Source organism: Bidens hawaiensis, unplaced genomic scaffold (genome assembly GCF_021521415.1).
Source record: "Bidens hawaiensis isolate Kalapana, Puna unplaced genomic scaffold, B.hawaiensis_p1.1 tig00044151_1, whole genome shotgun sequence".
NCBI lineage: Eukaryota > Viridiplantae > Streptophyta > Magnoliopsida > Asterales > Asteraceae > Bidens > Bidens hawaiensis.
This window is the reverse complement of record NW_027497835.1, coordinates 38,554-50,846: the sequence shown is the minus strand read 5'-3', so window position 1 is coordinate 50,846 and position 12,293 is coordinate 38,554. Positions and strand designations below refer to the sequence as shown.

The 12,293-nt window shown below is 41.6% G+C and overlaps 1 protein-coding gene across 1 annotated transcript; it reads right to left on the bottom strand.

Moving 5' to 3' along the window:
• Positions 1-11,346: 11,346 nt before the first annotated feature.
• LOC143594737 (uncharacterized) lies at positions 11,347-11,721 on the bottom strand. Its single transcript, XM_077073980.1, has one exon. It carries the CDS (start codon positions 11,719-11,721, stop codon positions 11,347-11,349), a length of 375 nt encoding a protein of 124 aa, XP_076930095.1.
• Positions 11,722-12,293: the final 572 nt, after the last annotated feature.

Genomic DNA, 12,293 nt, shown 5'->3' with positions numbered 1-12,293 from the left:
CAATACTTGTAATCAACCTTTTTTGTTATTAATAAATAAACGGTGAGAGTTTTCACCGTCCGGGGGTTTTTTGTGCCGGCAATCCTCAAGATCAAGGGCTTTTTCCCTCGAAATCAAATCATTTTGTTCACCATATTTTCGATCAAGCACACTACCTCACATACGAATTTGATCACAAAATTACTTTATTAATTTTTGACCGAAACAGAAACCAAGTTGTAACAGGGAACGACCGGTTATATCCACCACTTTGACAACTGACAAAAGGATTTTCTTCAATGAAGAAGATAAATCAAACATCCAGGATCCACACCATGATGGTTTGATCGTTACTTTGTTTATTTCTAACCACTATGTACGCAGGATCCTAGTAGATTGTGGGAGCTCCACTCAATATCATCCAACATGATGTTCTTCAGAAGATGAACATACCAGACTCGGAGATTATCCCGAGGACATCGGTGCTAGTTGGCTTCAGTGGAGAAACTAAGAATACATTGGGGGATATTAACCTCCCAATATACATAGAAGGGTTAAATTCTTATCAAATATTTTGTGTTATTGATAACCTTTCTTGTTGCAATGTTATTTTAGGTAGGCCTTGGTTACATGGGATGAAGGCGGTGGCTTCTACTTACCATCAATGCATTAAACTCCCTACCCCTTGGGGAATATTAAGGATAGACGGTGATCAGGTGGAGGCCAAGAACTACTATTCTTCGTCAATGAAGCTGACAGCCAAGCAAACTATAGCATAGCAACCACACCAACATCCTAGGGACATACTGGAAGCTCGGGAGAAAGACATTAAAGAAGTATCCTTGGATCCCGAGGATCCAGATGTAAAGGTGTTCCTAGGATCCGGTATCACTAGTGAGATCGAGGAGGATATGATATCCTTCTTGAAGCGAAGAAAATCTACCTTTGCCTTCAAACATTCAGACATGACAGGTATTTCTAAAGAGGTAATTACTCATAAGCTAGGCCTTGATTTATCTGTTAAACCCGTCCATCAGAAGCGAAGGAAATTCGCTCTTGAGAGGAACGCGATCATACAAGAAGAAGTTGAAAAACTTCTTAAGGCAGGTATGATCAGAGAAGTCAAATATCCTCGATGGTTAGCTAATGTGGTTGTTGTTTCTAAAAAGAATGGAAAGTGGAGGGTATGTGTCGATTTTACCGATTTAAACAAGGCATGTCCCAAGGATCCTTTCCCGTTACCACATATAGACTCCATGGTGGATGCAACGGCAGGACATGAAATGCTTACCTTTATGGATGTTTCTTCTGGATTTCAACAAATTCAGATGGAACCATCTGATCAAGAGGATACAGCATTCATGACTCCTACCGGCATATATTGTTATATTGCTATGCCGTTTGGACTAAGAAATACAGGGGCAACATATCAAAGATTAGTCAACATGATGTTCAAGGATCAGTTAGGCAAGACTATGGAGGTCTACATAGATGACATGGTGGTGAAGTCAAAAAGAGCTGAGGATCATCTCAGAGATCTTGAAGAAGCATTCAATATCCTCGACCAGTATAACATGAAACTGAATCCGTTAAAATGCCATTTTGGTGTTAAGGCTAGAAAGTTTCTAGGATATATGGTGCCCAAAAGAGGGATAGAAGTAAGCCCCGAGCAGATAGAAGCCATCATCAACTTGAAGTCTCCTGCAAACGCTAAAGATGTCCAGAGGTTGACAGGAAGAATAGCTAATCTCAACGGGTTCATTTCCAGATCCTCCGAAAAGTGCAAAGATTTCTATGACATTCATAAGAAGAACAAGAAGTTCGAGTGGATGGAAAAGCATGAGGCTGCACTCAAAGCCTTGAAGGATTACTTATCCTCAGCTCCAGCTCTGATGAAGCCTGTGGATGGAGAATCCTTATACCTGTACCTAGCTGTCTCAGGGAATGCTGTAAGTGCTGTCCTTGTGAAGGATCACGAACGTGAACAACATCCCGTTTATTATGTAAGTAAGAGTCTTTTAGAAGCAGAAGCCAGGTATTCTCATTTAGAAAAATTAATTCTTGCACTTATTATGGTTTCTACTAAATAAAGACATTACTTTGAGACTCATACTATTATTTTGAGAACTAACTATCATGTTAAGAATGTTCTTAGAAAGCCAAAATTATCATGTAGAATGGCCAAGTGGGCTGTTAAACTGAGCGCATATGATATTCAGTATGAGCCCAGAACAGCCATCAAGTCACAAGTGCTCGCAGACTTTGTGGCTGATTTCAGTAGCGACATGCGGAAAGAAGCTGACTTGGAGGTTCAACAACTAGAAGAGAGCAAGGATCCTTGGATACTCTTCACTAATGGAGCTTTCAACGTAAGAGGAACAGGATTAGGTATCCTACTGAAATCGCCACAGGGGAACATATTACCCCAGTCTATAGCATGTGAGTTCCAAGCAACGAACAATGAGGCAGAGTATGAAGCTCTGATCGCGGGTTTGCAATTAGCTATATGTATGAGGATCAGGTATCTTCAAGTATATATAGATTCATTGTTAATAGCTAACCACTTTAATGGCTCATATGTTGTTAAAGGTGAAAAACTAATCAAATATCTAGATGTTGTGAAGGAATTAGCAAAATCCTTCGAATTGTTTAGTATTACATAGGTACCAAGGGAAGAGAATGTTGGGGCAGATGCTTTGGCAAATTTAGCCTCATCTTTGAATATTCTAGAAGACATGAAGATCCCAATCATTCATATACTCTCGCCAAAAATAGGAGAACAAGAAGTTGGGAGATAACAACTTACAAACAAATCGTACTTTGGGAACCATCATCCTCAAACAACCAAGGATCCTGGATCCTCCCAATCAAAAAATACATTCAAGGTGGAGAAATTCCAGCCACAGAGAATCCTAAGTCTTTCAAACTCAAGGTATCACAATACATTTTATTACATGATATGTTGTATAGGAAATCTCTTGCAGGTCCATACTTGACGTGTATCGAGGATCCTGAAATTCAAGAGGTGCTCAAAGACTTTCACGAAGGAGATTGTGGTAATCACACAGGAGGTAGAGCTCTGTTTTCTAGGATTCTAAGAACAGGATACTTCTGGCCAACAATGAAAAGAGACGCCATGGAATACTCAAAGAAGTGTGATGCTTGTCAAAGGCATGCAAACATCCTACATCAACCAGCAGAACCTTTGTATCCTATATCCTCATCGTGGCCTTTCATGAAGTGGTGCATGGATATTGTGGGTAAACTACCTAAGGCACCAGGAGGAAAAGTATCCATGCTTGAAATGACTGATTACTTTTCAAAATGGATAGAAACAGAAGCTTTTGTTCAAGTACGCGAAAAAGAGGTGATATCTTTCATTAAAAGAAATATTATTACTAGATTTGGTATCCCTTCAAAAATTATTTGTGACAATGGTTCCCAGTTTATCGGGAAAAGAACCACTAACTTTTGTGAAAGATGGGGCATCAAGATGATTACCTCAACTCCAGTACATCCTCAAGCTAATGGTCAAGCGGATTCTAGCAACAAAATAATCATCAACAATTTGAAGAAGAAGCTAGGATCCAAGAAAGGCAAGGGGGCTGAAGAGCTACCTTATGTTCTTTGGGCTGACAGGACAACACCCAAGAATGCAACAGGACAAACACCCTTTTCATTGGTGTTTGGATCAGAAGCAGTAATCCCTACAGAAATAGTGGTTCTTATAGCCAGAACAAGCATCCGTGATCCTTAGGCCAATGAAGAAATCCTTCTTGAAGACTTGGATACTGTTGAAGAACTCAGAGACCTAGCCAAAATCATAATGGCAGCATATCAACAAAGGGTAGATGGGATATACAACAAAAATATAAGGATCAGAAGATTTCAAGAAGGAGATTTAGTTTTGAGGAAAGCCTTCCAAAACACCACCAATCCGGCTGATGGTAAGTTAGAACCCAAATGGGAAGGCCCTTATCTGATTGAGTCATAGGCAGGAAAGGGGGCATATCATTTGCTCACTATGGAGGGCAACAGATTACCAAGAGCATGGAATGTTATCCAACTCAAGAAGTACTTTTTCTAGATCAGGATTAAATATCCTCCGAGGATCTATTATCCTTAGAGGATCAAGGATCCCAAAATTGGTAATATCTATCTAGTCGCTTATCCTTTTTTAATTTCGCTTGGAGCGCACGCTATCCAACGTATAGTCCGGGGTAGCGAGACCAATACACGTTTAGTGGCTGACAATTTCGTTGTCTTCGGCTATATGGAGGATCCTATGATTTATGGTAGACGTACCATACCACCGGTTTACAACATTTTCATGTTGTCTCATGTTTGGGCTAAATCCCGGTTTGGGCGAGTCCCCAGTTGACATCCGTATCCTTGCGCCTGTCCCCAGTTTGGGCTTGTCCCTAGTATTTTGGCTTGTCCCCAATTTAACATCAGTTTGGGCTTGTCCGCAGTATTTGGGCTTGTCCCTAGTTTAACATTAGTTTTGGGCTTGTCCTCAGTTCACGGGCTTGTCCCCAGTTGCACGAGCTTGTCCCCAGTTTATTTATGGGCTTGTCCCCAGCTTAATGGGTTTTATCCCATGTAACATTATAAGTTGTTTGCAACAGATTTTCTAAGTTCATTATAAAGATCAAGACTTATGGATTCAAAATCCTTAACTTATTTCTACAAATATCACAAAAGTGTCATTACTTATGGTAACCTAGGTCTAATTAGACCTTATGGTATGATTTCTGATTGTCAATTTACCTTTATTTGTCTAAGATCTTTGTGATCCCTTTTACTTAAAGATTTAAGATCTTTAAATTATTATTGCAAGGATATTCTATCCTAAAGATTTTTACTCAAAGTTATTTCTTAAAACTTTCAATAAAGCTTAAGCTATATCAAACAAACTTTCACAATAACAAGCAGATAGTCAAAAGCTTAATATTATTAAACATAAGTCACCTGGACTTACCCAAAAACCTTAACCCGGGTTTCACCATATGAAAGATGGACCATACACCCGGGTTAAGCAGGTGTTACTAATTGTTCATAAAGTGCAGGAAAATAAAAGTCAAAGGCACCAAAGGCTTCATCCCCACAAACAGAGGATCCATCCACCTTCGGTACCCCTGAAGATTGTCTTGAGGATCACAGATCCTTAAATCCTAATTATTATTGTTTGTTACAACCAAATTATCCATAAAAACATCAAAATAAAAAATGGGCTCGGGCCTTGTCTTCAATATCCTAATCGCCCATTCATGTAGCTTCCTCGCCTTCCGCTTCACCTACTCCTTCACCAGCTTCCACCACATTCTTGACCCCGCTAGTCCCAGCTTCATTCTCCTCAATCATTTCAACATCCTCTTCACAACCAAGAGCCGCCAGAGCAGTCTTCCACTTCTTCACATTCCAGGTCGCTTGATCAAAAGCAGGATCACCGTCCTCCGTTGCCATCTTAATCCTTGCTTGCAGCACCGACCTGGAAGCCCACATCTTAGCCTCTTCTGTAGCCTGTTTCACTTCCTCTTGGCGCTGGACTTCCGCTGAGGATACTTGATCCTCTAGCTGCTTCTTAAGCTGGATTAAGGCTTTATCCTTGGAAACCACAGCATTCCCCATCCCGGACAGCTTCTCTCTCATCTGGTTCACAATTTTTTCATAGTGGTCCTTAAAAGTGTTCACAGCCTGTAACCAATAGTTAAGTGAGGATTTGAAGGATATTGGATCCTAAAATCCAACATAACAGGATACAAGATACTTACAGTGAGGACCATATCAAAGTGGGTTTCGGGCTCAGAAGATCTCTTTCTCTTGGAAGCGGCTGACTTGGCTCTGGTAGTTGCAGTTTTTGGCTCATAACTGGTTGCTGCCTTCAAAGCCTCCTTCTTGATATCTTGAGGAGTAATCATACTGTCGACGTCCTTCAAGGAGAACTTGCTAGCAGACTTCTGAGATTTCTTAGCACCTACAAGAATAAATTAATATATAAGTTTTCTATCTATCATTATTTATTTCAAAATTACTATATTAATCTTACTTGACATATTGGAGTCTGAGGAGATCTCACAAAAAGCTTCGACAAGACAGGATTGAAAAGTTCTAACCTCGGTATCCAGTGCAAGGAATCGTTTTGTTTTTTCTTCTGTTCCAGGTAGCTTGGCCAGGGAAGCAAAGTTCTCAACTGCAAACAATAAGAAAAAAAGAAAAAAATCAGAGTTAGATCAGTCATCACGGATCATGTCTTTGTTAAGGATCCAGGATCCTACCCTTTCTGACCCACTTTAAAGGTAAATCAGCCCCACCGGGTATGGAGTCACGTTTCACAAAGAAGAATTGATTCCTCCAAAAGGAATTATTCAGAGTGACTTTTAAAATTAGATTAGGGTTGTCGAGGTTTGGATTTCAGAATGAATCGGGCCGGACCATGGGTAGTGAGGGTATAAAGATGAGACAACTCCTGAAGACCGAAATCGATTTTTTCTTCCTCGATAATTCTTTCAATGGTGCCTAAAACTCTCCAAAGCATCGGCATAGCCTAGATGTAGGATATGCCAGTGGATTCAAAGAAGCTTTCTGTAAAAGAAGGGAACGGATATCGATAACCGATGAGAAAAGAGCAAGCCGGAAAACACACCCAAGTTTGAGAATAGATATCACATCGGACGCCGGAGTCATATGGTCGGAATATGGTTTCTGGTGGGAACGGTGAGCGAAACTCATCGATCTCGGGGTCTGTGAGCTTGAAGATTACGATAGATGGATTGGTTTTGGGGTTTTGTGGTTGCATCTCTGGTTTTTATGGTTGCATCTCTGTCAACCCAGAGTCATCGGAAGATTAATCGGACTGGTTAGAGGAAGGAGAAGAGGAAGAGGCGACTGACATTGTTATCAAAATAATAAAAGAGTAAAAAAAGGAAAGAAGGATACCTGCTGAACGGCCGGGATATATGATTATAAATGGGTTATAGGAATCACACATATAGGCGGTTATGATTATATCAAGGGTTGGATGATAAATATCTCTGACAGCTGTCCTATCAACTTATTTTGTAGCGAATTCGAATTTCAAAATGCCAGCTGTAAAGCATAACACCCGCCATTTTGGGGGCAATTGTTAAGCCAAATAAATATTGACTCTGTGGATATGTTATTCTTATTGACAGATCTGGATCTATTAACGATTGTTTCTTGTATATAGGCTGATATTTATCAACTGCAGCTCTAAGACTTAGTCCACCATATATTTTGCTACTGGACTTCAAAAGCACGTGGTCAAAAGGCACGCAGGAAGAGAGTGGAGAAATGGCGGATTTATAGGGCTAGTTAGTTAGTCGTTGTATTTTTCTTTTCTTTATAAACCGAGTCTATGATCAACTTTAGGTCACACAGTTACACTCGCACATTTTAGCTGATAGTTCTCTGTAATCACATTCACTTAGCATTATTGTATTCGTTGATCATAAACTCCACCCATTGTAACCCTTTTTTGTTATTAATAAAGTGGTGATAGACAATTGTCGTCACCCGGGGTTTTTTTCCTTTGATCTAAACAAGATCAAGTGGTTTTTCCTCGCAACAAATCACGTTGTTCATTCCTATTTCGTTAATACAATCGTTGTTAATCCCGTAGCACTATACCTGACAATTACATATTTGGATACATTATCCTTAGGTGATTTTTGTCCAAAACATATGCGCCTTAAACCTTCTCAAAACGGGGAACTTTCTGGAATTCTGACCTCTAGGTGATGCGCAACCAGGCAAGTCTACCCTGGCTGCGCGGCGCGACGTGCTCAAGGGGCCAGCCATTGGCCGGTCTGACTGGCTATCTCTCCTGAGTCTTCCGGTTCAATCCTAGTTCGTTCCGGTTCCTCGTTTTAGCTCATTTTAACTCGTTTTCGCTCTTTTCAACTACGTTCAACTCCCGGAACCTATATAACAAAATATGTTAGTAGCATACAAATTCTAAATAAAACAGAACAAAAACTAATAAAATATTACACAAAAATATACAACGAAAATATATATATTTATCATTATATCACATAACTCTTGAAGTCCCCCCCCCCCGGTCCATTGTTTTTCTCACACTATACACACTCCTCTGGACTTGTAAAAGATGTGCTAGTATATATCTCTACCCTCAAAGTCCAAATATGAGTCACAACTTAATATTCTAGCAGGTCAGTCATAGCTCCAACCATTAACCACTGGTTGCATAAAGGTTCAGATTAACGATTTTGGCTGAGGCTTAAGTTCGGGTGCGGAATAGGCACATTTAGTGACTAAGGTGGATAAAACCCAGTTTGTTCAAAAAAAAAACTAACCAACAACTCAAATAAAAAAATGTTTTTTACAGACAACTATAACTTCAGTTAATAACTCGTTTTTGGCTTTTTCTGATTATCTATTTTTTTTACCATACATCTGATAAAAATACGGAATGCAATATATAAAATTCTGACTATGAGACTGTGTACTATGCTCTACAACTGACTATATATACAATTACAATGAACTGGATTTCATCATACAAAGTTAAAATAAAAGGCTAAGGCTGACATAGCTTGTAATATAAGGTTTAGCAAATGTAAAAGGAATAAAGTCCAATGTTCATTACCCTCTCACTAATTTACAAATGGCCTTGTTAAAGTTTTACAAATTAGGGTTTCTCAAGTTCACCCGATGGGCTTCCTACGGTTACTCATTTCGAGTTGCTTGGCGAGCCATGGGAGGTGTCGCCATCGTGCCTTTATTCTGCTGGTTTTATCGTTTGAAGGTTGACGGCGACTGGTTTACTTTCGAGCGCCGTCCGGCTGATAAACAGCCCCCCTGTTACTCGAAAATGCCCACCAGATTTTATCCGAAAGAGTGGAAGAATAGCTTTTTCTTTTTTCCTCCAACTTTGCTCATGGCCTTCACAGTCATCGTCGTGTGGACTCTCTTATTCGGGATCAAGCCCCTCGTCCTCCCTCAAATCAGGATAATTTGTTTAGCCTACTTGTAAACAATCCGACAGTTGCCATGACATACCCTGAACCTCTATTGTATATTGCTGGATTGAGCCATATATGGTCTGATACTTCCACTCGGCCTGCCATGTTTGAGGGTGATCGAGGTCCTCCCTCTCTTGTTGGTTCTTTCTTACTGAGTTTCAATTTACTTTGTTGCAGTTACTAATACCAGTACTATTTTTTTTATGCAGAGATGAGTTTGAAGGAGATGTTGCAGAAAGGTTCCCTCAAAGTTGTTGAATTCGTCCATCTTCCTGTGACTCCAGTACAAAGCTCAGATACTGAACCTGCTTCACTGGACCAGCCTAACCCAGATTCCCCCTTGGCGTGGAAGATACCCCCAAGCGCAAAAACCCACTGTCAGAAGTTTTTGACGCCTCCATGAAGAATCGTTTGAGAAGCTCTAAGCGTCCCTATCTGGGCCAGTCATCTTCTTCTCATTCCGTGGTTCCACCTTCTACCGAGGTGGTTGATTTGAATGCCGAGTTTACATTCCCAATGGTTTCTTCCTCCGAGGGTTTTCATGGAACTGGTTCTCCTAATGATCAGGCTGACCCTAAAGGCAAACGACCTAAGGAGCCTACGTCGCCTCCCCGATACCCACTTCCTTCTAAGGTCAACAAGCCCACCGGTGTTAAAGTGTTCGCCCCCAAATGGGACCTGGATGCTGAGTCATTTGTAATGATCCCGAGCAAGCACGTGATTTTCTTACTGAGGTTATTCCCCTGGTAGACTTTGCTCACATCCGTGCCTTGAGTGTGAACCATTTGGTCAGTGACTTCGGGACACAACTTTATCGGACCCTAGTCTTGGGTTCTTCTACTCGTCAAGCCGTGATTGACTCTGACCAGATATTGCAGAGAAACCAGTAAAAGATCGACAAGCTTGAGCAGAAGATTGAGAAGAATAAGGAAAATCTCCAGAACCTGAGGAAGCAAATCTTGTTGGCTGAGGAGAAAGCTTTAGGAACGTTCGGTTTGGAAGCTAGTTTGAAAAAGGCTTAGGATGAGGTCGCTCAGTTAACAGTTGACCTTTCGGTGGCCCAAAAGCGAGTTTCTACCCTGGAAGCTCAGTATAACGAAATTCAAGTTGATCAAAAGAAAATCCAAGAGGTAAGTATCTCCCCTTTTATTCCTTTCTCGCCTTTACAGTTTGTTTGACCGATTGTGTTCTTGTTGTCAGTTGGAAGCCAACTTCAAGCAAGAGCGTGAGGAGCACGAAGGGTTGAGACGTGAGGTTGAAGCGATCCGGGTTCATAAGGATCAATTGATTGAGATCTTGGCAAGAATTTTGAGAGGTTGAAGCAGGAACGTGATGGTCTCAAGGCCAACCGAGCTTGGATGGTGATGGAAGGGTTTAAACTGGTTTATGAGCAGGCCAAGTCTTGTCGTGACACTTGTCAGATCCGGGACATTATGAACAGGGCTGTCTTCGCATCGGGATTCCACCATGGTCTGAAAGCTGGCTATGATTATCAAGCCCATGGGGTTCCTATTCTTGAGGTTCTGACGTTTTCCGAGACCACCGAAGCGGAGGCGGAGAAGGATTTTGTTGCATACAATGATTATGAGCCTCCCATCTTGCAGCAACTCTCCGCCACTCCTGATGTGCCTGTGGAAGAGATCAAGGCTTTGTCTTTGGTGGTTGATCCTCCTACTCCCTACCCTTGACCATGCAACTGTTAGTGTTTATGGGTGATCACGATCCCACTTTATGAACTTCTTTTGAATTTTATGTATTTTGTATGGACAATTATGTTATCAACCACTAAAGGATTTAGGTTTGCATGTCACTATCCCTCCCTCAGGGGATGGGGGGGTAAAACTGAATTTTCTAATCACTTGAAGGTATTATTTCTTAATGGTGTTGTGTATATGTTTTTGTTCTTGTGTGATTGTTTTGGTTAACCATATAGCCTATCGGCGAGGCCTTCTCCTCGTCCTTTACGACGGGAGGTACGAAATCGTCACTTAGTGTGAGCCTTGTTGATGATTATCGATTGTTAGGAATCAGTTTTTTGAGTGGTAAACGAATGTACTCTCGGAGAGGTTTTCATGCAACTTTTAAAATCAAAACATCATGTCATTGAAATATGTGTCATGCTACACATGTGAATTACAAATAGAAACAATGATAGGGACCTGTTTTACAAGTTTCCTCCCGGAGAGATTATTGTTGGGTCATAGAGGCGTCCCGGGGACACACTTGGCTTGCTGTCACAAAACTTCTATAATTCGCCGGGCATGTGTCACCTCCTTTCCCTCCCCAAATCGCGGGTTTAGGCGTAATACTTTCTTAGCTGCATCGCATTCCATGTACAGGGTACTTCCTCCCCTGTGTGCTATGCGAGTTTATAGGAACCCTTGTACCCGGCCCAAGTGACCTGGTATGGACCTTCCCAACGTGGTCCTAGTTTCCCTTGACTCTCTTGTCTGCTTGCTTCATTCTCTCGCAGGACCAAATCTCCAACTTTGAACTTTACTTCTCTCACTCTCGAATTATAGTATTTTTCCATCTTCTTCTTGTACTCAACTTCTCGCCTCGCTGCTGCTTCTCTTCTTTCTTTGGCAAAATTCAAGTTTAGCCTGAGGTCAATTTCATTTTCTACCTCTGTTAGCTGCATTCTGCGGGCTGGTGACCCTATTTCCACGAGTATCATAGCCTCTGTGCCGTAGGTGAGGTTGAACGGTGTCTCTCCATTGCGGACGTTAGGCATGGTTCGATGAGCCCAAAGTACGTGAGGCAACTCATCCACCCATGAACTTCCTTGCCTGCCCAAGCGGCCAATTATCCCTTCAACAATGCTGTAGTTTGCCCTTTCCACCTGGCCATTTGCCTAGAGGTGAGCAACTGACGTGAAGGTTTGTTTGATATTTAATTGCTCACACCATTCCCGAAAGACCCCTCCTGCGAATTGTTTCCCATTATCGCTTACGATGGTATGAGGGAGCCCAACCGACAGACGATGTTCTCCCATACGAATCTCTTAACTTGTTGACTCCGTGATCGTGGTTAGGGGTTTAGCCTCCACCCATTTAGTGAAGTAATCGATGGTCACTATCAAGAACTTGGCTCTCCCCGATCCTTCGGGGAACGGACCCACTATGTCAATGCCCCATTTTTGGAACGACCAAGACGAACTGACCGGAACAAGGTTGAGCTTGGGCTTCCGCGTTACCAGGGCGTAGATCTGGCAGCTATTGCATTTTCGTATTTCCCTCAGGGCACTCATGAACTGGCCAGCCAATAGTAACCGGCTCTCATGGCTCGGACCGCCACCATTTTTGG